A 27000-nucleotide genomic window follows, 5' to 3' on the forward strand; every position below is an offset into this window, starting at 1 on the left:
CTGGGTCCCTGGGATCCCTTGCAGGACTTGTTCCATTGCCCTCTGCCAAATAGCCAGAGCTGATGCTACCCCGAATACCAGCTGGTTGTATTGGTAGAGACCTTTATGGGTGTTGATTGTGAGGTATTTTTTTGATGCTTCTTCTACCTCCATTTGCAGATACGCCTGGGCCAGATCAATCTTCGTGAAGCGTTTCCCTCCAGATAGCGAGGCGAAAATATCTTCAATCCGCGGAAGTGGATATTGTACGGTGTGAAGGAGCGGGTTCACTGTTACCTTAAAGTCCCCACAGATGCGAACCTTCCTTGGTTCCCCAGACGTGCTGCTCAACGACTTTTTCATCACAGGGACAATGGGTGTAGCCCACTCGCTCCAGTCTACCTTGGACAGTACACCTGAACATTCCAGACTCTCCAGCTCTGCTTCGACGGCTGGGCGGATCGCATAATGTACCGGTCTGGCCTTAAAAAATTTTGGGCTTGCGTTTTCTTCAATTTTAATCGTCGCTGTCATGCCTTTTAGTGTTCCGAGTCCTTGCTGGAACACTTCTTTCGCGTCAGTTAGGATCTTTGACAGTCGCCCAGGTGTGACGTTGTCATCCTTTTTGTCAGCCACAGTCAGTGCCTGTATGGAATGCCAATCCAGTTGTATTTTCCGGATCCATTCACGTCCCAGTAATGGTGGTCCTCCATCTTGCAATACATACAGGTCTAGTTTTGGTGTTTCCTTACCGTTATATATAACGGTCACCCTTATTTTTCCTTTGGGGTAGTAGACTTTTTGCCCCGTGTACGTCTTCAAAATAATTTTTGCGTCTCTCAAGGGTATGTGTGAGAATAGCCGCTCATAGTCCCGTCGATTTATGACTGTTAGGGATGATCCTGTGTCCAATTCCATCTTTACCTGGACTCCTGCTATCTTGAGAGTGACCCAAATGGTTCGGTGATCCTCCGTTGTGATCACATAATGTAGTTTCAGACAACTCAGTTCCCTGCTTTCGGAGTCGTTATCACTCTTTTGTTCCTCTGCACTATTCTCCGTCATCTTATGTACCTTCTTGTACTTTCCTTTGGTCGGTTTCTTATTGCTGGTTTTCTTTCCCGACCTGCAGACTCGTGCTATGTGTCCTACTTTTCCACACTGTCTGCACACTTTGTCTTTGAACCAGCAATCATTCTGGTCATGTGTTGTTCTGCCGCAGCGATAGCACTTCTCTGTTCCATATGACTTTTCGTTTGTGCCATATTCTTGCGGTCTCTGTTGTATCTCTGCAGCGCCCTGTGCTGCTGCTTCATATGATACTGCAATGCTGAAAGCCTTTTCCAGCGTAAGGTCCTTTTCAGATAAAAGCCGTTTCTGGGTTCCTTCACTTTGAAGCCCACACACAAACTTGTCCCTTAAGGTATCTGCCAGTCCCGCGCCAAACTGGCAGTGTTTCGATAGTTTGTGCAGTTCTGTTAAATAATCAGCATTGCTTTCATCCTTATGCTGGTTCCGTTTGTGAAACTTGAATCTTTCTGCTATCAGCAGCGGTGTGGGGTTTAAATGTTGCTTTAGTATCGTTACTATGTCTTCAAAACTCTTTTCCATTGGCTTCGTTGGGGTTACTAGATTTCATAATAAACCATACGTCTTTGCACCCATTAAATTTAACAATACCGACGCTTTCTTGTCATCTGACACCTCATTTGCCTTGCAGTACACCTCTATTCGTTCGGCATATGTAGTCCAATCTTCGACTTCATTGTCAAATGCGGTGATACTGCCACTCTTCAGCATTTTGGGTGTGGTTTAAAATGGCTTCTCCCAATGGCTTAAAATGGCGTCTCCCGTGCTTTCCTTCCTCCCCTGCTGCTGCCAACGCTGCTCCCGGCGGTTCTCGTGGCAATGGCGGCGCCCTGTAGGTTTTGCGCGCTTCTCCTGCGCTGCTGCCAACGCCGCTCTCGTCAGTCCTCATGGCAGTGGCGGTGCCTCGCGGGTTTCTGCGCGTCTCTCTCTCCCTCTCTCCGACGCTGCTCGGCTCCTGAACACCGGCTGCGCCCTGTGCGCTCTGCGCTCTCTCTCTCTCCCCCGTCGACGCTGCTCGGCCCTTTGCTGTGCCGCTCGGTCGGGCTCTAGCCCGCCGCTGTCCGGGAAGGGTCTGCGCACTACCTGTTGCCAGCCCGTTTCGCTGGACCACCTCGACTGGAAAGCCAAACCTGGCTCTCGACAGCCTCCCCCGCAATTCTCGAGTCTCTGCTGGATGACTGGGCGGTTGCCCGTGGTCGATGCCCGAGTCTCTGGCCTTGACCTCCAATCCACTGATCTCCAGGAACGAATCCCCGGGAGGTGATGCAGAGCTGCAGGTAGGTTCGAACTTGCCTTGTTGCCAATGTTGCGTCCGTGTATAATAAGACACAGACTGCAGGAGAACTGTACAACAGGTGTTTACTCAACGTGGCTCACACTGCAACTGATCTGTACAGATTAGTGCTATGTACAGGTGTGGTCACTGCTGGTACTGCAGTATACATGAGCTGTAAAACATAGTTCCCCCCTTAAAGGTATATACATTACAGGCGCGACCAAATATTGCGATTGGGGCGGTAGCGGGGTGCTGCGCACACCGATGATGTCATCGGTGGTGGCGCAGCGCTACAGGCTAACGCCGCCATTAGCGCCCCGCTAAATTTCGCGGGAGGCGTGGCCAGTGGCGCTAAACCCACTAAGTGCCCTCTTTGGGCGCTAACTGGTGGCGCAGCCCACCGTATTTCTAGGCCTATATGTTTATTGCAGTTAGAAAAGAAACTACAAGACAAGCAGTAAAGAAGTTAAAATGCCACGGTTATGCTTATAACACAGTTGTTGAGATGCAATCTGCTAACCTCTACAAGGTTCCGAGGTGACCAGACTCGGATTGCCTTGCCTTCACATCAGCATGTCCAATTCTGCTCCGAGAACATTCTAAAAATCTAGGCTTTACATCCCCCTTTATATACATTAAATTAAAAAGTACCCTTATTCCTAACTGTCCTTGTGCCCCTGGAGGCCTCTCATCAATCGTGTTCTTTGTCTCTAGCCTGGTCAGCCACCTGCTTTTTCAACCTCATCCTAGATAAGATACAGTACCTGACCTCTGACCCACCAAGCCTCCCTAAAACCATCCTATAAACATAAGATAAAAAGGAGGAATGGGTGCCTCCTTATGTGGAATGCTCCAAGGACAGGCTGACTAGACAAGGTTTCATTCTTGAGCTGCTTAATTGTTAATGATACAATGTTTGTATAGAAAGCCTTATTATAAAATGGGAGCCTTATTCAAAAATGAAAGCTTGCAAAAGTACTTTGCTTTACTAATGGCTTTCATTTCGCATTTCTCTTGAGGGGAATTTTTTTACACCGTGAGTTGTTATGACCTGGAATGCACTGCCTGAAAGGGTGGCGGAAGCAGATTCAACAGTAACTTTCAAAACTGAGTTGGATAAGTATTTGAAAGGGAGAAAATTGCAGGGTTAAGAGCAAGGAAGTGGAACTAATTGGATAGCTCTTTCAAAGAGCCGGCACAGGCAGGATGGGCCAAATGGCCTCCTTCTGTTTTGTGATTCTTTGTGAAACGATACATCATTGTATCTCATGCAAATGCAATTGCAATGGAAAGGCTGTACAGTTTCTCCTTTCTCAGACTTAAAAAGGTTGGCCAAACACTTTTTCATGAAAACATATTCCTTTAAAGCAGATCCTTATGCTCAAAAACACTATAGTGACTTCTTTCACTGTGGTTTACCTGTGTCGCTGTTTGGTTAATTGCTTTGCTGTACATGCAGTTTGGGGATGCCCAGGGATGAAACACTCTTCAAATATTGTTATATTTCTATATTGCCATGATTCTAATTGACTAATCATAATTCCTGCGGTACTAGTTAATCACATTTGTCTTGGAAGGAAAGGGTTTGTCAACATTATAAATCTATAATATTAAGAATCTTCAGTGCATGTGTGCTTTCGTTCTACAAAACCTTACTCCCCATTGTCATGTGTGTGTCACACTTTTGTATAACTTTTCCCCCCATTAGAAATTCCTATGGCCACATGTATAATGGAACCAGCCGATGGAAACTAGTCATACTGTCCCACCAGTTGTGGCACCACAGCAACTCGGTTTTGCATCTCCCAGCTCTTTAGCCCAGATTGTAGAGAAACCTGAAGCTCCAAGCAACTCTCTTTTTCTGCTTCCCAAATTGTCTCAGGACAACAAATAATAATCAAAATTAAACTATTACATAAACATAAGGATTGAATCTATGACTTTAAAATGGGAACTGAATTATGTCTGCGTGCCCTGGTCCAATGATCTCCTGCCCTGCTTTGACTGAAGATTACAGTCGGTTTTCACTCCCCAAGGTCTGGGAGCATTGAGGTTGACCAGATGGTCGGGTAGTATCGTGCTGATGGGTGGGGGGTGGGGTGCTTGATGGTTGTTATAAATCTCATCATTCATCAAGAAACTACTCGTGAAATAACGCTAGACGGCCAGCTGGTGGCGCCGTCCAAGGAGTATAAATACTCGGGCGTCGGCCCCAGCTTGCCAGGGACATTTTGTAAGACAAGGAACTAGTGAAGTACAACTAGACCTCCATGTTCTGAAACAAGTTGATTAAAGCCGTGCTTTATGCTCAAACCAAGTGCGTAGTGAGTTTTATTACATCAATGGTTAGGTTTCTTTTTAGGTTCATTTCCCAAGAAAATAATTTATCTCTCAATCTTCCATTTTGTCCACTGAAAAGAGAAAAATTGTCAACTATAAATGGCTTCAACCAAGTATAAGTAGCAGAAAAGACAATTGCTTTTTAGATGTTTGGCTTTCTCTGAGGTAAAATTTAAAACAGTTTGATTCAACATTGGATAAAATGTAAACAATCATGAAGAAAGATATTGCGCCATAATTTGGTGTGCATCACTAAAGCTAATAGAGTGATAGCTGTGTGGGTGAAATGAGTAACTTCAAGCCAAGGCTTTTGAGATGGATTGAGGCCTTGAAGTAAAAACATTAATGAAGCTATTAAAAGACACAGAAACACAGTTTTATGGGTAAATTTAATTATCATATTGTGAATTTAAAAAAAAATCTGCTTTAACATTTTATTTTGGACATTGGGAAATTTCAATTGCTGAAAAGACTAGTGGATGGAAGGACTTAGGATATTTTTACAGTATTTTGAATGGTCTGCCTTGTCTTTTATTGGTGGATTCTCCTGACTGGTTATTCGGGATGTGTGGTTTTCATATCATAGTTTTCTAGCCATTTCCTTGCTTTTGATTAGTACATTTCTTACCCCTTGATTTTCTGCTGTATTACTTTAAATGAATCAACAAAAAAGGAAATATTGTAGGAAGTACAAGCAAGACTTTAAGTATAAATAGTACCTTTTACTTTTAGTTAGAGCAATGTAATAAATTGAGGCAGTTTGTAAAAGAGGAAAAACTTTCACGATGAAATGATGGGCCTGTTAAAATTCCAATGGAAAAGAAGTGAATATTGCAGGTGGAATTAAGACAAGGCAAAAATTAGATCGTAAAGTGTTAATCTGTCTCATTACAGAAGGGTAACATTCGATGTGTTGATGTCACTTGTAGGTATATGAATTTGTGCAGTGAGAAGATCTATTCTCATTCTTTCGGTGGAATTTTGCTGCAGATAATCTGTGCTCCTTATCCACGGACGACTTCTTCCCCAAAGTCAAAATTGCATCCATCACATTTTAGATTTAAGCTTGAATAGGAGATCTTTATCCGGAATCCTTTGAAAGAATCAATAGTCCCTGCACTAGATAACAAATTATTCCACAAGTCAGCTAACCCTGTGTGAGAAGAAGCTCCTTGTCCTAAATTTGAGAGCATCTACTATGAATATACCTTTCTTTTTTAGCTCAGAGAATTGCAATGTCATCTATTCACTCATTATTTCGAATCAGCCGAATCACATCTCCTCTAACTTTTTAAAATAAATTTAATTCCATTCATCTGCCTTCGAAGCACGAGGCATTATGCTCTTAGATGTAAACCTGATTTATTTTATACTGTAAGATGTAACGTTCTGTTCTTTAGATCTGTGAAAGCATTTAAGCATCATCTTAAGTAAAACAAGGGATAGGCCAGCTCCTGAATGATTTCAGTTTTGAGACTTGCAGCAGTTCTCCTTGTTCAGGAAACTCTCTTTTAACCGGCACCTAAATAACCGGAAACCTCTCTTAACCGGAAAAATGCAGGAGTAGGTTCAGGTAAGTTTTACTTTATATTAGTGGCCGTGTAACGGGTTCCTGGATCTGTGGCCGTGTAACTGGGGTTCCTGCACCTGTTGCCATGTAACAAGGACTCCTGGATCTGTGGCCGTGTAACCAGGACTCCTGCACAAGTGCCATGTAACCGGGGCTCCTGCACCTGTGGCCGTGTAACAAGGACTCCTGGATCTGTGGCCGTGTAACCAGGACTCCTGCACAAGTGCCGTGTAACCGGGACTCCTGCACCTGTTGCCGTGTAACAAGGACTCCTGGATCTGTGGCCATGTAACCAGGACTCCTGCACAAGTGCCGTGTAACCGGGGCTCCTGCACCTGTGGCCGTGTACGGGGCTCTCATACCTTAGTAAGTATACCTCTCTGTAATCCGGACTTTTTGATCCACCGGCACCACACCGGTCCCGTTGGTGCCGGATAAAAAAGAGTTTCCTGTAGTTTGATTGATTGCATGAGGCTTTACTAAGACTGGGATGAGGATTGCGTGCTGCAGTCACATCAGAAATGTATCAGTAACAGATAATAGAATTAAGCATGAGAAATTTTTAATTAGACGCCATACATTAAATATACTCAAAAAGCCCTTAATTATTTACCTGGACTGACAGAGCGCAGTCTGTAATTAACTGGAACATTCTGCAACTGAAGCAAGCAATCAGCTTTATAGTAAATAACACACTTCAATACAGTTTATTGCTATATTTACCACAAATACAGATAAGTGTTGTACCACATTACTAAAACGATTTTATTTAACAAAGAGGCCTTTTTATATTTACAGTAATAGTAGAGTTTAAGTGCTCAAAGTAAGCATTTTGAAAAGCATATGTAACGTTCTGATGAAAGGTTACCAACCAGAATCGTTAACTCTGTTTCTCTCCCTCTCCACTCAGCCTGACCTGCTGAGTATTTCCAGCATTTTCTGTTTATATTTCAGATTTCCAGCATCAGCAGTATTTTGCCTTTTAACTTCATGGTACTTGTCTGTAAGGGGATGTCTGCAAAAACTAGCTTCAAAATTGTCACCGCTTTTTAAATAATATTTTGCCGTGAATGTTTATCGCGTATTAAAATTTGGATGAAAGAAAAAAATATATAGCTCTCTTCATTCGCAAAAAACGATCGCTGCTATTTGGAACATAATCCCGGCAGGATGGCATTCAGTGGAATACAAACCTCTTCCCAGAAGAAAGGGTTGTGAGCACATTGTAAAGGGGATTTATGTTGAAGGTAGTAAGGTAAATTGTTTTCTTTTATGTTGATCCTCAACAGATTTGTTGGGTGATTTTTGTGTTTGTCGCCATGAGGGATGCCCGTCCTGGAAGATGAAATATTTTCCCATTTTTGCTCTCAAGTGTACAACAAGCATGCTCAGTCAGTTGTAGCACAGATGAGATACAGACTGTCATAAATCGCAACTTCTACAAGAAGTACTACTGAACGGCCAGCTGAGGGCGCCGCCCGAGGAGTATAAATACTCGGGCGTGGGCCCACCTTGGCCAGAGACAGTCTGGAAACAGGAAGCTAGTGACTACTAACTAGACCTCCATGTTTTGTTACAAGTCGATTAAAGCCTTGCTTTATGTACAACCAAGTGCGTAGTGAGTCTTTATTACGTCACAGACTACAGTTCCGTTTACTCTCTGTCCAACAATGTGTTTCACCCGAATCTCAGAAGGGCACTCTTACTGCACCATTATCTTATTTTCAACGGCTATCCTTGCAGCACTGAATGAGAGTGCCAACTTGGAGCAGTTTTATTATTTCACCTCATGTCTCTACGACTAGGCTGAGATAGTCAAAACTAAGCTGGGATCCTTACAGCAGATCCAAACATTTCTCTGCTCATCCCCGATTTTCACCCAAACTCTACTTAAGGTGTTGAGTGAGGTAGGATACTGTTGTATGGGGATTGCACCAAAGTACCCATTTCTCTTGTAAATCTACGAGTAACTTGTTAGACGGTGTCACGCTACAGGATTTCTTTTTGTCCTTTTTTCTAACAAAGGATTTGGAAAGAGTTGCATTGAAGGGTTGTGTTTTAAAGCAAAGTGTATTCACAAAAGCTTTATAAAAAGAAAGGCACTGAGATAAAAGCTGGTTAAAATGATAACTTTCCCTGGAGTGCAGGCAATATGCAATTCATTAGCTGGTCCCAGTAATGTATGAACACCCCCCCATCTATTGTATTGGCAGCTCCCGGGCTTCAGGAGCTCAACATGTGTTGTCTGGTATAGGCCTTACCATCAGGTTGTCAATACAGGGAGATAAATAGCAGAGACAAAGACGCATGTAGTCAGTGGGTTTTTTGAAAATGGAAGTCTTCAAAGACAATCAGATCCAGCGAAGGTTCCGAGAAAGTACAGGTTTTTAATCTCTTCTTTCAGCGTATGAATAGTTGTTGGGGGAGGAAGGGGTAAGTAACTTCTTTTGCTGAGGGTTCGAATCTCTTACTGTGATTTTCCCTTATATTTTTTCTTGGGTGTCATTGGAACATAGGAATAGGAGTCGGCCATTTCGCCCTTTGAGCCTGTGTTGCCTTTCAATGAGATCATGGCTGATCTGTGACTGAACTCCATATACCAACATTTGCCCCATATCCCTTTATACCTTTGGTTTACAGAAACCTATCAATCTCAGATTTTAAATTAACAATTGACCTAACATCAACTGCCGTTTGTGGAAGAGAGTTCCAAACTTCTACCACCCTTTGCTTGTAGAAGTTTTTCCTAACTTCACGCCTGAAAGGCCTGGCTCTAATTTTTATGCTACGTCCGCTAGTCCTCGATTCCCCAACCAGCGGAAATAGTTTCTCTCTATCTACTCTATCAGTTCTCCTTAATACCTTGAAAACTTTGATCAAATCATCCCTTAATTGTCAAATTACAGGGAATACAACCTGAGTTTGTATAATCTCTCCTTGCAATTTAACCCTTGGAGTCTAGGTATCATTCTAATAAACCTACGCTGCACTCCCTCCAAGGCCAATATATCCTTCCTAAGCTGTGCTACCCAGAACTGGACACAGTACTCCAGGTGTGGTCTAACCAGGGCGTTGTTGACCTGTTACATGACTTCTAATCCCTTGAATTCTAATCCTCTAGATATAAAGGCTAGCATTCCATTAGCCTTTTTGATTATTTTTGTACCTGTCGATGATATTTTAATGATGTATGTACATGGAACCCTAAAGGCTGGATTTTAATTCAGGGACAGGCTGGGGTTGTGTAATCCGCATTTCGTGTTATCCACCCGAATCTAAATCGATGTGGGAGATTGATGCGATTTTAACTTAATTGGCCAATTGAGTTCCAACGTGCGGGAACCCATGGCAAATGAGTTTTTCCAGTCTGAAAGTCGTCTCCGATGACGTCATCATTGCTGCTGCATTTAAGGTCTGCAACAAGCCTTACTTCTTCTGCAGACTGCCAACCTTTTGGCCTTTCATGCTACAGGGACCAGGAGGCAGAATGACCAGCGAGAGAGCTAGGGCTGCTCCGAGGTTTGATGACGTTGCCTTGCAGGCTTTAGTTGAGGGAGCAAGAGCTCATAAAGAGGTGCTCTTCCCTTCTTCAGGGAGGAAGAAGCCTCCCCAGCAGACCAAGGCTGTGTGGATCCAGGTGGCAGAGGAGGCCAACTCATTATCAGTAACCCGCAGAACCTGGATTCAATGCAGGAAGAGATTTCATGACCTTCTGCGCACTGGAAAAGTGAGTATGAATTTTCCATCACCCTCAATCTGATCCCCATTGCCTTTCCTCACCAGCACTCAGCTTTAGCAATCTCTTCCTCCACATCCCACTTGACACTGACAGCCATGCACCCTTACCCATTCCCTCTGTCTCTATGGTCACATTCACCTAACTGTTCGACTATGCAGCCCTCACACTCCCTATCACTGTGATGCTATGAAAACAACTGACAACACACAGGGAGGGCCCTTGGCCTTGCCACCTCACTCCATCTTTGCCTCCTTCTAAGTATCTATGCTATGGAATCTTTACACTCACTCCTTCATTCTCACTCAACCTCCACTTGTCTCCTTCATTGCAGGAAAAGACAGCTCACAATAAGCGAGAAAGAGCGAGGACAGGAGGAGGGCCACCCACAGTAGCCCACCTCACCCCCTGGGAGGAGGCGGTCCTGGAGATCGTAGGAGTGGAGGAAGATGCGCAAGTGGGGGATGGACAGAGGGGTGCATCACAGCAAGCTGGTGACAGAATAGTTTTCCATCTCTCTCATTGACATTGCATGAGTCGCTGATAATGATTCGGAAGCTCTAACAGATGGACTAATGATCACCTGCAATATGCAATGTGCATGTAACCTTGGCATCACATCTCTGACTCTTTCCTTTACTCCCCCACAGGATCATCGCAAGCACCCGTCCCCACTAGCCAGGAGGAAGAGCATGAGCCTCAAGACTCCTCAGAGGAAGCTGCAACCTCTGAGGATGCAGCGTCAGCAGAATTCAGCGCACCCAGCACCAGCGCAGACACTCACACCTCGGTGGGACCTTTGGGACATAGAGTAGTGTTGTCACCTGGTGTATCACAGCTCACAAGTGAGCATCAGCAGATTGTGGAGACAGTGACAGCAGTGGAGAGTCCTAGTCGGAGGGCGCAGGACTCTGCCAGCTCGGCTCAGCTGCATGTCGATCCTCTGCCTCTGGGTCCATCCATAAGATCAGCGGTGCTGGAACTCCAGAAACAGATGCAGGAGTCTCTGGCAGGTTTTGTCTCCAGGGTTGCTGCGAGTGTGGAGCGAATGGAGGAGTCCATAGCATACATGAGCAGAGCCTTTGTGGAGTCATTGGCGCATGAACGCATCACCATGGAAAGGATGGCAACCTCCATGGAGGTGATAAGTCGCCAGAGTGCAGAAAACATGGTGAGTGTTCAGAATAGAATGACATCTCTGGAAGAGCGATGGTCATCTATTGAACAGAGAATCCAGACCTTCATGGAAGTCCTTCTGAGTAGGACTGCCAGTGCAGATACGGGTCCCCATGGCCCCTCTGATGTGCAGCAAGGTGCTCTCAAGCCACTTACAAGCGCTGAGGGGGACCTGACCTATGAGAGGGAAGTTGGTGGCAGACATCAAGGAAGTGGGGGCTCCTCTCCAAGCGTTCACACTTCCATGCCACTGCAGAGCCCTCAGTCAGAGCCCCACCAGAGTCCACACCCATCTGAGATTGGAGTCTCAACCCCTGCACAGCCGCAGGAGCAGCAGACTGTTGCTGAGCCCTCACAGGTTCGCAACCCCAGAGGACGCCCACCAAAGGTGTCGAGACAGGAGCAGCAGGAAAGTGAGCAAGGGGCCTCCACATCTGCTGAAGCCACAGGGGAAGCACCACGTAGGAGCACGGGTAAGAGAAAGATACTGCACAAATAGTCACAAGGGTAGTCACTTGGGTGAAATTTAATGTTTTATGTGAAAAAGCCATCAGATGAATATTGTAAATAAAAAATCTGATGGCTACTGCTGTAGTTGTGGCATGTGTCATTTCGTGAATGGGACTTTCACATTGAGGGCTTAGGATTACTTGCAATTGTCAGTATGGTGGTCAAATTGCTAGGAATCAACTGGTCATTGGCCATTGTCGATGCTCAGGTAAGAAGCTGCGAGGCAAAAGTGCTTGATTGGCTAGGCTAAGCAAATCTGGCCAAGATGAGTGCGTTCCTTGCATCCCGGGCAGCAATGTTCTCACATACTGCTGCCGCTGGCTGATGGGCCTCTGCAAGATGTTCATTTTCGCTCCCCTCCTCCTCCTCCTCCTCATCTGAGGAGGATATGTGATGAGCCACTTGGTCCTCAGGAACCTGCAAGCCACGACGCTGTGTCATGTTGTGAAGTGCACAGCAAACCACGATGATTCTGGAGACCCTGGCTGCTGAGTACTGCAGGGCTCCACCTGATCTATCCAGGCATCTGAAGCGCATCTTCAGCAAACTGATGGTTTGCTCAATTATGGCTCTGGTGGACATGTGGCTGGAGTTGTAGCGCTCCTCAGCTTCATTGGATGGGCTCCTCAATGGCGTCATTATCCACGTCTTCAGGGGATAGCCCTTGTCTCCAAGTAGCCATCCGTTAAGTTGGTCTGGCGGACTGAATAGCGGAGGCACACTAGACTGGCACAGTATGAAGGAGTCATGGCAACTGCCAGGGAACTTGGCACAAACATGCAAAATTTCCTTCTTGTGGTCACACACCAGCTGAATGTTAAGGGAGTGGAAGCCCTTGCGGTTGACAAAAATACCTGGATTGCGATGGGGTGCCTTAAGGGCCACGTGTGCAGTCAACGACTCTCTGCATCCTTGAAAAGCCTGCCAGATTAGCTAATCCAACCGCACGCACTGTGACACTTGCTTGACCCTTGGTGAAATGGATGTGATTGTGCGCGATGGCAAAGAGGGCATCGGTTACCTGTATGATGCAAGTGTGTGCGGCCGCCTGGGAGGTGCCGCTGATATCTGCTGCTGATCCCTGGAATGAGCCTAAGGCAAAAAAGTTGAGTGCGGTGGTGACTTTGACGGACATTGGTAAGGGTTGTCCACCTGGTCCTCTGGCCTGCAGGTGTTGTTGCAGCATTGCGCAGATGTCACCTACTACCTCTCGCGAAAGTCGGAGCCGCCTTTGGCACTGCTGCTCAGACATGTTGAGGTAGCTGACCCTGTGTCTGTAGCCCCTGTTTGGGGGGTATCCCCTGCGCTGACGGGCTTCCATGCGCTGGCCCCTTCTGGCCTGTGCAGCTTCAGGTGGGTGAGCAGCAGCTTGGCGCTCCTGTTGGTGCTGCTGCTGTTGGTGCTGCTGTTGTTCCTGGTTCTGCTGGTGCTGCGGCTGGTCTTCGTCCTCATCTAATGTCCAGAAGGGAAGGAAATAAATGGCTCCCATGCTTCTAGTATATGTCTCAGTTGAGGAAGTGCTCAGTGAAGGTGGCGAGAGGGGTTTCCCAGGAGGTCACACTGGAGATGGGTGTCAGGCTCCAAACTTCCACAGCTGTGGTTATGCCTTCTAAAAGTTCCCCCAGATCTGAGACTACAAAGTCCTGCCACCTGCAAATGATGGCTGATCAAATCTCCTCTTTAATGGTTGAGCTGCAGCTGATAGTCAGCAATCCAATTGTGCTCCCGCCAGGTTTCACCGTTGTGTTTCAGAACAGGCGTGTTTCACGTGGGAAAAGGGTTAAAATCGTAAAGGCCTTTCAAAATGGCATTGTAGAGGCAATTTAATGCTTGTTAAGGGCCTTAACGGCCTATCCCGCCTCTTGGAGACGGGACCATTAGACATGAATTAATGAAAATTGCATGGAGGCGGGGTTGGGCCCACACGCCAGTTTTTGCAATTTTAACCCCCCACACGCCTCCAATCCTGCCCCCACGGCCCAATGAAAATCCTGCCCTAAGTCTCTTTGGACCTCCACTGCTTCGAGCTTTTCACCATTTAGGAAGTACTCTGATCATTTCTTTTTAGGTCCAAAGTGGATAACTTCACACTTGCCTATATTGAAATCCATTTGCCACAGTTTTGCCCGTTCATGTCGGCTGCGATTTTCTGGCTCGAGGCGGCTTGGGAGTGGGTCAGGTGGCTTCCGGATTCCAGTCCCGCCTCCAACGACATCCAGCCCACAGACGTGATTTTGCATCAATTGGCCTTGTTAAGCCCACCCTGCGGGCTTGCCGGCCAATTAGGAGGAAGCCGGTGTCAGATGATGTCATTTGATGACGCGTCATCTGCTGGTTTTCTTAAAGGGGTCACGCACATTTTTTTTGCCAGCTGATTTCTCAGTGTTTGACAGCATTGATGTGCTGCAAACACTGCCAATCACTGTACAAAGGTAAGCTCTTGCACCCAAGCTCTCCAGTGACTCCCTCCTTAGGCTAGAATAGATGGCACCTGCAGGTGAGGTTACAGAAGCGATCTGTCACTGATGAGAGAGGTTCTCCCAATGAGGTGGGACTAATCATACAAATCAATACTTGTTACTACAGATAAGTCTAAATGCATTAAAAATGAATTTCCCAACATTTTCTTACCTCTGAAACTCACCAGTGTACCACTGGATCCTTCACACCACTTCTGCAGCTGTCATCAATGCATAAACATTACAGCAGGCTCACAACACGTCACACTGACCAGACGTCGGGAAGCCCGCATTAGAAGCGTCAAAATTGGAAAAAGCCTGTTAACTGCTTCTTTCCGACCCGCTGTCAATCTTTGCGATTTTGCCGGAAGTCCCGCCTCCAAACCCACCCCCTGAGTGCCGGCAAAATTCTGGCCATAATCTCTTAATATCGCTTTGTAATTTTATGCTTTCATCTCCACTGCTTACAATGCTGCCTACCTTTGTGTTATTGGCAAACTTGGATATGTGGCTTTCTATCCCATCATCTAAGTTGTTAATAAATACAGTGAATAGTTGAGGCCCCAACACAGTTCCCTGTGGGATGCCAGTAGTCACATTCTGCCAATTAGAGTACCTGCCCATTATCCCTACTCTCTGTCTCCTGCTGCGCAGCCAAATCTCCTAACCAGGTCAATAATTTGCCCTCCATTCCATGAGCTTCAACTTTAGCTAACAGTCTCTTATAAGGGACTTCATCCAATGCCTTCTGGAAGTCTATATACATAACATCCATAGACATTCCCCTGTCCACTACTTTAGTCACCTCTTCAAAAAATCCAATCACGTTCGTCAGGCATGACCTACCCTTTACAAATTCATGCTGACTCTGATCAGCTGAAAATTTTCAAGGTGTTCAGTCACCCTATCCTTAATTATAGACTCTTATAATTTCCCAACAACAGATTTTAAGCTAACTGATCTATAATTCCCTGGTTTTCCTCTTTTCCCTTTCTTAAATAGTAGAGCACCATGTACAATTTTCCAATCGAAAGGAATGGTTCCTGAATCGTGAGAACTTTGGAGGATCATAGTTAGGGCATCTGAAATGTTCTCACCTACTTCCTATAAAACCATGGTATGGAAACCATCTGGTCCTGGAGATTTGTTACTCTTTACTGTCATTTTGCTTACATTAATTATGGTGAGTCCCCGTCTCTGATTCAATATTCATTTTTTAAAATGGAAGTCTTCATCCAGTGCTTTGTCCCTTTCCTAGACAAAAAGTTACTTGCTGCTGCCTCCACAAGTGCTTTCTAACACTGGCCATGAAGAGGTGCAAGAGAATGGCTTGTGGTGATGCTCCCTAAAGGAAAAGAATCAGCTTGAGTGAGAGACAATCATGAGTTTTGATTTCAACTCAATGAATTCTGAGGTGCCGCCGATGGTTGTTAATTATTCACGCTTTACTGCATTGTCAGAACTGCTCAATCGAATTACTGCCTTGCAACACTCTGGCAGTATCTGTTGTTTTATATTCAGTGTTAGCAAAAGGCTGGAAAATTAAGTGCATTGTTTTGCAAAGGTAAATCAGATTATTCAGATTTGTCATCTGGTTCAGAATCTCACACCCATCCCTGTCTCCTCCTATAGTTGACTGGAAGGTGAGGCAGTGGTCGGTGGGGATGGTTGTTTGCCAATGAACCTATGACAGTCTTATTTGTAGATGTGGCATTCAAATGATTATGATCAGTATGAGTGTTTCTAGCAGCCTTAAACTTGTTGGCCATTTAGTACAGAGCCAGAAACCTTAAAACAAGGGGAGATAAAATGCACTATATTTTTCTAGGAAGATGGGTGTTAATATAATTGCCATCCCTTTTTAAAAAATAAAAACTATAGATACAGTTGGAATTTCAGCAATAATGTTGCTTTTTTTTACTGATAGTGACCATCATGCATCTCAGTAATGACCTCTCAAGTGGTTTGTTCAATGGTCTCAGCATTAATCAACTTCTCCAGCACCATATGCTGTATGCATGTTAAATTCCTATGAGTGTCATAGTGAGAAGGGCAATATTTTGCTCCGCTGAGTGTGCCAGTATGAACCAATATGACATGCAGTCTAGTTGTAGCATTCATTATCAGACAAATTTCTGTTGTACCACCTTCTTGTATTGTCTGAGCTGCTTCATGGCTTTTGTGGAACAATGGCTATCTCCACAGAGGCTGTAATAAGTAGCAGTGGTGTTGACTATTTTGTGACTCTTCAGAGCAATGCATACAGTAAGATTTTATTATATGTTTAAAATGGCTCATATTATCATTGTTCCCTTCCAACACTGGTTCGTCCTGTTGTCATCTTTGCAAGTTAATGGGGATGGTGAGATGGATCCAGCTCATCTAGAAAGGATCAAGCATATCCTGCTTGATACCAGGCACGACAGTGCACAATATCCCCAGAAAACCAAGCTATTAGGTTATTTAACTTCAAATGTTAGAATTTCTTTTGATTGTTCTTTCCTAATCAAATTCAAAAAGTCACGTTGGAAAAAGTCATGGAGGAGGCATTGGGGGTGAAATTGGTCTACATCAACAGCACGGAAAGGTCTCGTAGTGAATTGACAGCCTGTTTTACACCACCTCCAATGTTTCTTATGACTTAGGTGACAGAGTTTTCCAGCAGTCTGCGTGAGTGGCCCAATGGATTTCCATTAGAAAAGAAAACATATTGGGCTGAAATTTGCAGTCGGCGGTGTACTTCCGGAGTACATCTCCGACCCGAAAAAACCCCCCGAAGTACGTGGTGGCTCCCGAGCATCGGAGTTTTGGGGTCCTGGGCCTGCAGGCCTGTGCAAAGGCCCATGGATCCCAGGGATGCAGGCGATTCGGAAGCGTCCCTGGGATCAACGTGGGCCAGGTCAGCCAATTAGAAAGGGGGATTCCTCATAAGCTTATGGGGATTCCATTTACGAACAGAATTCCATAAGATTATGAGAAATCCCAAAATAAATAAATAATAAACACAATTCTAATAAAAATGAATATTCCCATGTTCAAAATTAATTAAAAGTCCCTTTAAGCATTTAAAATAAAAATTAAATTTTTTGAAAAATAATAAAAACATTTTAATCTGGCCCAAAATTTACATGAACTAATATTAAATGTTTTTGTATGTTTTAATCATTTAAAAAATTTGAATTTAACATTTATTTCAACCCTTATGCTGGTAAAAGCAGGCCCTATGCCTGCTTTTACCAGGCGTAAGGGTTTTGCGGGCATTCACTGGCAAATAGCCCAACTCTCCACCACCGAAAGTGTTTTTGGAGTGCATGTGGGCAATCTGTCACGCTGAACCTTGACAGGTCGCAAGTTCCGAGTTTTTGCGCATGCGCAGTGCATGTGGAAACCCGGAAGTTGCGGGGCCATTCTGAGGGCTTATGGTGATGAATGCTTGGCGTACGCCATCATCGGAACCGCAAATTCCGGGCCTTTATCTTGTGAATACTGACAACTGTGTGGGTTCATGCTACCATGGTTACATGGAACAGTCTTCAGCCATGTTGATCATTACCAGAGTGTCGAATAGATTACACTTAATGTGCATTAATGGAAAGTAATCATGAAGTGCACTGATACTCGTCTCTGTGTCTCCAAGACTCTTCCCTTCACCTCTTTTGTAAGTGAACACACTGTTTTTGATTTTATAGATGCAGCTAATAAATGAAAGACAGCCATGACCACAAGCAGCACTACCTTTTTAACTTGCTAGACTTCTGAGATACAGGGGGGGAATTTTAACCCCCAAAAAAGGGTGGGTTGGGGTCGGGTGGGAGGTTAAAGTTTTAAAAACCTGAATCCCGACCCCAACCAACCTCCAACCCGCCTACTTCCGGTTTTAATGGAGGCGGGGGCGGAGAGATGCTGTTGTTACAGTAAATTAGTGTTCCCTTCCACCTTTATAAGTATCGCTTGCGGTGATTTAAGCAGGGTAGTGAAATGATGCGAGTTTCAGGTGTACTTAAACAGCTCAAGGATTCAGAAATTAGCAACTTCCCCCACCCCAAATATGACTCCAACTCTAATACTGCTGAGATAAACATTGAAAATTGGAAGTAAGACTTATACTGAATCAGATGACTTCATCAAGTGCTTCTGAACCAGTGGACCATGATCTTTTACATGCTACAGGATTGTAGATGTCAGCGAGCTGTATGAGGAGGTAGCAGGATAGTTATATAGGAAACATTTGACTGGAAGAATGCTAGTAAACATTTTAACAATGTGAAAAAACTGGCCAAGGAAAATATTACATTCAATCCTTGACAGTACATATATAAGAAATGTGGAGATATGTTGGAGGTATGTCTGAGTTGTATGGTTGCAATAACATTTGCAAGCTCATATAAGCAACTCCTGGCTCTACTGTCTCCACCATAGCCAATTCTTCTATCTCCTCTATCACCATTTCAGCCTGTCTCACTGTTAAGTATCTCTGTCTGCCTGTAGACAGCTTGTTACGTTGAAATAGACCAGCTCCTCCACTTCCAAAACCGTCTTTTTCATTATCACATTTCACCTCCTTTATCACGAAAACAGAACACTCCACTGTCAGACTTACTCCTTCCTTTCTATGGCAACCTGATCTGTTGTCAGATGTATTCCTCTCCATCTCCACCACATTTCCTTCCTGTCAAGTAGCATCCCCTCTGTCATTCAGATCGCCTTTCCCCATTTTCAGTTATCATCTCCTCCATCTTCAAGACAGCCTGTTCCCACCGCATCTACCTGCTCCTCCATCAGTAAAACAGCCTGTTCCTCTCACAAATATCAGTTGCTCTGCTGGTCCAGAACAGATATACATAGGCAATCAATCCACAAACACTCAACACGGCCAGAAGGCTGGAGCCCAAAACAAATCGCAAAATGAAAGTAACCAAATTGCACACGGTTGGAGATTGCTAATTGATGTTTGACACGTTATGTATTTCTCTGCATTTTTCATCTGTGTCAAATAACTATCCTGCAGACGGTGAAGATATAGATCATGGGGTAGAATAAATAGCTCCATTACTGAAGGTACATTGATAACCAGTTTGAAGCTTGTGAGAGAGTGGATCTCATGTTTTTCGCACTCAGCACAGACATTATTCCCAACATGCTAAGGTATCTCCTTACTGACTGATGGGTGACAAGTAGGTCAAACACTTTAAAGCTTTGCCAAGAGAGGGACCATTTATGAATAACAACAATAATGTTAAATATAAACAGAAAATTCTGGAAATACCTAGTCATCACAGGTTAATGCTTCAGGTGAAGGTTCTTCACTAGAATGAAATCAAGGATGACTATGAACCACGCTGTAGTACCTATGTACAGACATTCTACACTTGATAGGAAAGGTAGTCATTATACTTCTGTTGGTTGGAAAAATCATACTCTTTGCGGTTTCTGGCTGGTTTTCTGTTGCTATTTGTCATGCTTGACTTTCAATACAGCCACCATGAAGTTATGCAAGGTACTCAATCCACAAACTCATAACATGACCAGAAGGAATCTGCAGTGATACTGGGTCATATTGTTAGTTTGCTTCCTGACTGACTTGTGTCTCTTTTCACAGATCCTCATAACGATGCCTCTTATTTAATTGGCTTTCAAAGAACACATATTTCCCCACAGGTTTAAGGTTCACATAGATTAGAAACAAGAAAGTGACTCCTGTAACTACAGGACAGTTATCTCACCCATGTGGTTATTTAAAATGTATTTTGTGGGTCTACTGGTAGAAACAGCAGAGGTTTTGCATGTGGGTTATATCAGGTTTTTTTTTAAAGGCCCAAGTCATACAGCACAGTCTAAATTCAGTTCATTCTTATTGATATGGATAAGCTTAGTTCCATTCAGGTTCCACATTCACCCCTAATGTAATGATTAGTACAACTATGAAAATGCAGCTTGCCCATTTAGATTTGGGAAATCTGTATTTAATAATAGTGACCAACCAGTTACTCACTTATTTTTTCACGTTTCTACTTCTTTAAATTAAAAAAATCTTCTTGAATCTTGGACCTCTTGGTACTTAAGTTCCAAAATGCTTCTTTTGATTCTCTATTTTAGCTGAATGCGGGGCCTCTGTAACTGGAAATGAAGGAATCCTGCTTTCACCCAATTACCCAGCTGATTACAGCAACAACCACGAATGCATCTATTCCATTCAAACACAGCCAGGTAAAGGAATACGATTGAAAGCCAGGACGTTCAGGCTCCAGCAAGGAGATATTCTAAAGGTAAGCATAACACTGTGTTCGATGGCAAATTTAGAAGCGCAAAGCTCTTTTTTCAAAGTCTGCACAGAGCCGCATTCCAATATCTTGCTTGTGTACAGTGACAGCTGATGTTTTTGCAAGCAGTTAATTAAGCCATTGTTGCTTTGTAATTGTGATATAATTAGGCGGAGAATGGATCCTTTTCAAGGGGACACAGTAAAATGAAATCAGCTTATGGGAATCTCTTTATTTCAGAATGATTTGATTCCTTTAAGTCGATGATCCCCTTCAGCAGAAACAGCCAAAAGTGTAAAGATAGTAATAATAAAATAGTATCAGACTACAGGCTGTAGAGAAACATCAGGGTGCTGAATGTAGAGAAGCATCGGGATCATCGAGGAGCTGAATGTACAGAAACTTCAGGGAGGTGGGAAGTGGCCTGTGCAATAACAAGAAGCCAGGCAGTGGGCCGTACAGAAACAGCTGGGCAGTAAGCTGCAGAGACATTCAAATCATCGCACTCAGCCACAGAAGAGCTATGGGTGGCTTGGGAGATACCAGGGACAGCATACACATATGCTCATTAATGATATATGAAGTAAATTCTGCTGAAGCTACCTCACTGAGGGGGAAGCTGGGGCAGCTATTATTTCTTACAAATCATCAGCACTGAGTTACTGTGGTCACGTGCATGAGCGAAAGGAACAGCTTGAATTTGTCATGCTAGTGGCACATTGAGGATACCCTGTGGCAACCGATGTGGTAGGGTGTTTACACAGTGACTGTAATCAAATGCATAACACAGAGCAATTAAGCTGTGAGTATATTAAATCTAGCTAAGGTTCATGAGCCATTGGAGTATGCTACTTATGCAGTGAAGTTATTGCAAAATGATAGTATTTTAATGTTATATTCTGTGGAGTAAGTCTATGTTCAATAGGTAAGGTATTTCTTTGCTGGAGAATGGAATTTTTAAACTCTTTTTGCACCCATTGTTAGCATGAAGTATTCCCTTCTTCGGTATATAGCACAGACTAGATGCAAAATAAAATTCCTCCTACTCTATCCCAGCAGTGCGACTTATTCCCAACCCAATCTTAAAGGAAAGAAAGTGCTTGAATTTATATAGCGACTTTCAGCACCTTAGGATGTCCCAAAGCGTTTTACAGCCAATGAAATACTTTATGAAGTGTAGTCACTGTTGTAATTTAAGAAACATGGCAGACAATTTGTGCACAGTAAGATCCCACAAACAACAATAAGATAAATGGTCAAATAATCTGTTTCAGCTACATTGGTTTAAATATAAATATTGGCCAGGACATTGGGAGAACTCCCCTGCACGTCATTGATTCGTGCCGTTTGATCTTTTACATCCACCTGAGAGGGCTGTTGGGGACTTGGTTTAACATCTCATCCGAATGATGGCACCTTTGGCAGTGCAGCATCTGTTCTGCATTGAAGTATTAGTCTAGATTACGTACTCAGGACTCTGGAGTGGGGAAACAACCCACAACTTTCTGACAGAGTACTACCAATGAACCAAGCAGGGTCCCACACCTATAACATAAAATCTTTAAAAAGTACCTAGTGTTTCACCACTGCAAAAAAGAGAACATTTACCCACCAGCTTCCTTCTTTAAGCGAACCAATTTTTGACAGATTATGAGATGTTTTGTGCCGTGGACTCATGCTAACTAGGAAGTGGATTGAATTTATCTAAACACAATTCAGTTGGCCTTATGGTCAGCAGTCAGCAGAAAGGTTCACTAGTCAGCGTTGGGTTCAAACCCTGATACCAGAGGAGAAAATGCAGTGTTCTAACTTATTGCGCAATTCAATCCCCAATGGCAGCATTTTCATTAAATTAATCTATTTTCCTTGAATGTAGTTTGTTTCTAAATTTTACTTACTTACCATGTGGGTACTCAGTACAATGGAGCCAGAATGCAAACTGACACATCCAGGTGCTGAAATCTGATGTAAGCATGACATAATAATACTTGGATTTATTCAGTGCCTTATTCTGCTGAAGCTTCTCAAAGTGCCTCACCACGTCACAAGCACTGAATGAATGAATTTTCGGCAGGGACTGTTCTGCCAGCAATGTCTCACAAGCAGCAAAGAGATGACTGACCAGCTCCAATTCTGGAATGGATAATTTAAAGATGGTTAATTTGTCAGGTGTAGGCCTTTCAATCGAACTGAAATCAACAGATAGGTGTTGGTGATGGGCATGTCCTCACACTGTTAAACCATGTATTTCTGTCTCCAAGGCTTTGCTTATATATGTAAATGCCCAGACATGCACCGTGTAACCTGTTGCCTAATTCAGGGTACAGGAGCAATCTGTTCTTCACGCTCAGGCAACTATTAGAAACCACCCAACCAGTTCTGTGATCAAAGGAAAAAAACATTTTGGATCTTAAGACATGCTCCTACTTAAAAATACCAAGAAATTAAATAATTTCAACATTTCTTACAATCACTGCCAGAACCGAAAATAATTCTTCACAGAGTGTCCCTGGTGGAGGTTTGGCAGGTCCAGTGCAGATGCAGTTTGTTGAAAAAGACAAGATCATTTCAATTGAGGCAGCTTTCTTTACATATAATGAATAATGTAATAACTGTGTGAGTCAAAGAAGTGCAACATCATATTTGATGTAAGATTTAAAATGAAACTTTACTTTTCCCTCAATCTCCGAGTTCTTTTTAACATGCTTAATTTTTAAAACTCATTTTAAACTGATTACGACAGCGTATCCACAACACAACTCTGGGTTAAATATATGGGCAGGTGAGATGGTGAGCCGGTCATTCCTCTTGTGTATCACTTGCTGCTACTGAAATGGGATCAGAGCAGTGGTCGGAAACATGCAGACATATTTCCCTTTGCCCATCTACATCTAAAGTTGTACCTCAGGAATAACTGGAGCTCTTCTCCATTTTCATTATTTTTTAAATATAAAATACACGAGGTGTGAAGCTGAAGATCACATGGTGGTTTTCACCATGGGTAACGCTCCAGGCTAGACCGATGGGATGAAAGTCCACTCTGCCTGTTGGCTGTGTGGGTCTCCAGTGGAATCTGTTTGGATACTTTCAGTCCAGTTTTAAATCCTTTTGACACAAGTCCAAAGTGCAAAACTGTCCATAATTTGGCACGAGTTGGTATAAGGCTATATCTAGCTTATGTGGGAATGAGAAATGTGATACTGCTGCAGCAGAGGTTGTCCTTTAAAAGTTGATCTTAAAGCACATTTTGGGGGTAGTGTAAAGGGTTTTTACCTGCCTCTAACCTATTCTATCCCCACCTGAGTATGGATAGTGCCAACATCAAGTGCAAAAAATAGTAACAATTCCATGCCCCAAATTGAGATCTTTCATTTTGATGACTGCAAAAATAGGCACCCAAACTAAAAATATTTTTTGTTTCCAATATATGCGTTCATCAAAGTTAAAAGATGTTAGTGCTGGAGATGTAAACACATTTCCACATTGGGCAACAAACACCCATATCGAGCATTCCTAAGTCAGATAACACAAATTAGATGCAGAATATAATTAATAAACTGCAACAACACCTTAAGGTGCACCAGTGTTTTTAAAAAAATATATACACTGCTGAATTCCAGTAAAAATTCAAATTTGTAATCTTGAAAATATATCAGATGTACAATGTTGCTTTCAATTTAATTTTCAAGGATGGTGTTGCTGTGCTGGTGGGGTACCTGGCAGGCCCAGTTTCTGGAAGTGCTTTCTTTGTAAATGTCATTGTAACGTTGTCACATTGGCCGTTGTAGCAAGTCTGAGCTGCAGCAGATGTTACACGGGCCACAGTAGACGTTATATGGGTTGCAGCAAAACTTCAATCCAATTTGACCAATTGTCTTCTGATTGTTGTGTTCTTAATAAAGAAACAGGTTGTCAATGTGAGGAGAAGATTTGTCCTGTGCATGATGGGTAATGAAATTATAAACCCATGTCTAAATAACGGGTTTGCAACTTGCACACGGGTAAACTGCGTCCTGTGATGTACCCTCTGCACCCTTTCATACTGTTTCTTTTCTTGGGCTTCAGATTTTTGATGGCAAGGACAGCTCCTCTCGGGTACTCGGTACTTTCACTGGATCAGAGATGCTTGATATCATTCTGAACAGTACATCAAGCAGCCTGTGGCTCGAGTTCATCACAAATGCAGGAAATACAAGCAAGGGATTTGAGCTCCTTTTCTCAAGTAAGTGTCAAATTAAGGATCTTCAAGGAACAGTGTTAGATTGCATCCAGTAAGTTTGAATGATTTTGAAGATGCTTCTTGCTTCAATGTGATGGTGTGATTCTTGCAGATACGGAATGGTGTTGAATCTCTGAAGCAAAGCAATAAATCTGCAACTCTTAACACTGTGGATTTTCCTTTTTTTCTGATTATCAAGATGAAGGCTGTCAATGCTGGGAAACTGAACTTTTCTTTTAATTTTTGGCACTCACTGCTGTATGTTCCTCAGGTCAGGTAACACAGACACATGCAACCCTTTGTTATTTCACAACAATATGCTTCACCTTTTTCTAGTGTGAATACTCTGGTCAAACATGGGCAAGGAAACCTCCTGCTGATGACCACGTCCCCCCCCTGCCCCCCCCCAGCAGAAAAATCAGTACTCCTCCATGTTGAATTCCACTTCGAGGAAGCACTAAGGGTAGCGAGGGCACAGAATTTACTCTGAGTGGGGTACTTCAATGTCTTTCATCAAGATAGGCTCAATAGTACTACCACTGACCGAGCTGGCTGAGTTCTGAAGGACATAGCTCCCAGACTGGGCTTGTGGCAGGTGATGAGAGGACCAACACAAGGGAATAACATACTTGACCATGTCTTTGCCAAAATACTGTATCTGTTGAAGATGCGCCTGTCCATCACAGTATTGGTAGGAGTGACCACTGCACAGTCCTTTTGAAGACCAAGCCCTGTCTTCACACTGAGGGCACCCTCCACCATGTCGTGTGGCGCTACCACCATGCTAAGTGGGATAGATTAAGAACAGCTCAAAACTGGGCATCCATGAGACGCTGTGAGCCATGAGCAGCAGCAAAATTGTATTTCACCTCAATCTGTAACTTCATGGCCCGGCATATCCCTCACTCTACCATTACCATCAAGCCAGGTGACCAACCCTGTTCAATAAGGAGTGTAGAAGAGCATATGAGGAGCAGCACCAGGCGTACCTAAAAAGGAGGTGCCAACCTGGTAAAGCTACAAAACAGAACTACAGGCATGCTAAACAGAGGAAGCAGTACGCTATACACAGAGCTAAGCGATCCCTCAACCAATACATCTGGTCAAAGTCCTGGAGCCCTGCTTCATCCAGTCGCGAATGGTAGTAGATAATTAAGCAACTAATGGGAGGAGGAGGTGCCATGAATATCCCCATCCTCAATGATGGCAAAGCCCAGCACGCTAGTGCAGAAGTCAAGGCAGAAGCATTTGCAACCATCTTCAGAAGTGCCAAGTGAATGATCTCCTCCTCCTGAGGTCACAGATCGGAGATTAGTCCTCAGCCAATTCTCTCCATGTGATATCAAAAAATGGCTGAGTGTACTTGACACAGCAAAGGCTATGGGCCCCAACAACATCCTGGCTGTAGTGCTGAAAACCTGTGCTTCAAAAATAGCCATGCCACTAGCCAAGCTGTTCCACTACAGCTACAACACTGACAACTACTCGACAATGTGGAAATTTTCCCAGGTATGTCCTGTCCACAAAAAGCAGGACAAATCCAACCCAGCCAATTACCACCCTATCAGCCTACTCTTCATCATCAGCAAAGTGATTGGAAAGAGTCATAAACAGGGATATCAAGCGGCACTTACTCACCAATAACATGCTCACCGATGCTCAGTTTGGGTTCCACCAGGCCCATTCGGTTCATGACCTCATTACAGCCTTGATTCAAACATGGACACGAGCTGAATTCCAGAGGTGAGGTGAGAGTGACTGCCTTTAACATCAAAGCAGCATTTGACTGAGTGTGGCACCAAGGAACCCAGTAAAACTGAAAGCAATGGGGATAAAGGGGAAATCTCTCCACAACCTACATGGCGCAAGTCAAAAGAAAGAAAGAAAGACAGACTTGCATTTCTATAACGCCTTTCACGACCACAGGACGTCCCAAAGCGCTTTACAGCCAATGAAGTACTTTTTGAAGTGTAGCCACTGTTGTAATGTAGAAAATGTGGCAAGCAATTTGCACACAGCAAGGTTCCACAAACAGCAATGAGATAATGACCAGATAATCTGTTTTAGTGATGTTGATTGAGGGATAAGTATTGGCTACAAAACCGGGAATAACTCCACTGCTCTTCTTCGAAATAGTGCCATAGGATCTTTTACGTCCACCTGAGAGGGCAGACTGGGCCTCGGTTTAACTTCTCATCTGAAAAATGGCACCTCCGACAATGCAGCACTCCCTCAGTACTGCATTAGAGTGTCAACCTAGATTTTTGTGCTCAAGTCCCTGAGTGGAACTTAGTCAGGTGTGTGCAGCTGCAACAGCACTCAAGAACCTTGACCCCAACCAGGACAAAGCAGCCTGTTTGATCGGTACCTTATCCACCAGTTGAAA

At 43.8% G+C, this 27000-nt stretch overlaps 1 protein-coding gene across 1 annotated transcript in view; it reads left to right on the top strand.

Annotated features, from left to right (window-relative positions):
• The window catches only part of csmd2 (CUB and Sushi multiple domains 2), an 807040-nt gene that overhangs the window by 334809 nt on the left and 445231 nt on the right, over positions 1–27000 (top strand). The window contains exons 17-18 of the mRNA XM_085962435.1: positions 20232–20401; positions 24461–24617. Coding sequence (XP_085818561.1) covers positions 20232–20401; positions 24461–24617 — 327 coding nt within the window. The remainder of the gene's footprint in view (positions 1–20231; positions 20402–24460; positions 24618–27000) is intronic.

The sequence above is a fragment of the Somniosus microcephalus genome, chromosome 20 (assembly GCF_052327205.1).
Source record: "Somniosus microcephalus isolate GS21.2 chromosome 20, FLI_Smic_1.0, whole genome shotgun sequence".
Lineage (NCBI taxonomy): Eukaryota > Metazoa > Chordata > Chondrichthyes > Squaliformes > Somniosidae > Somniosus > Somniosus microcephalus.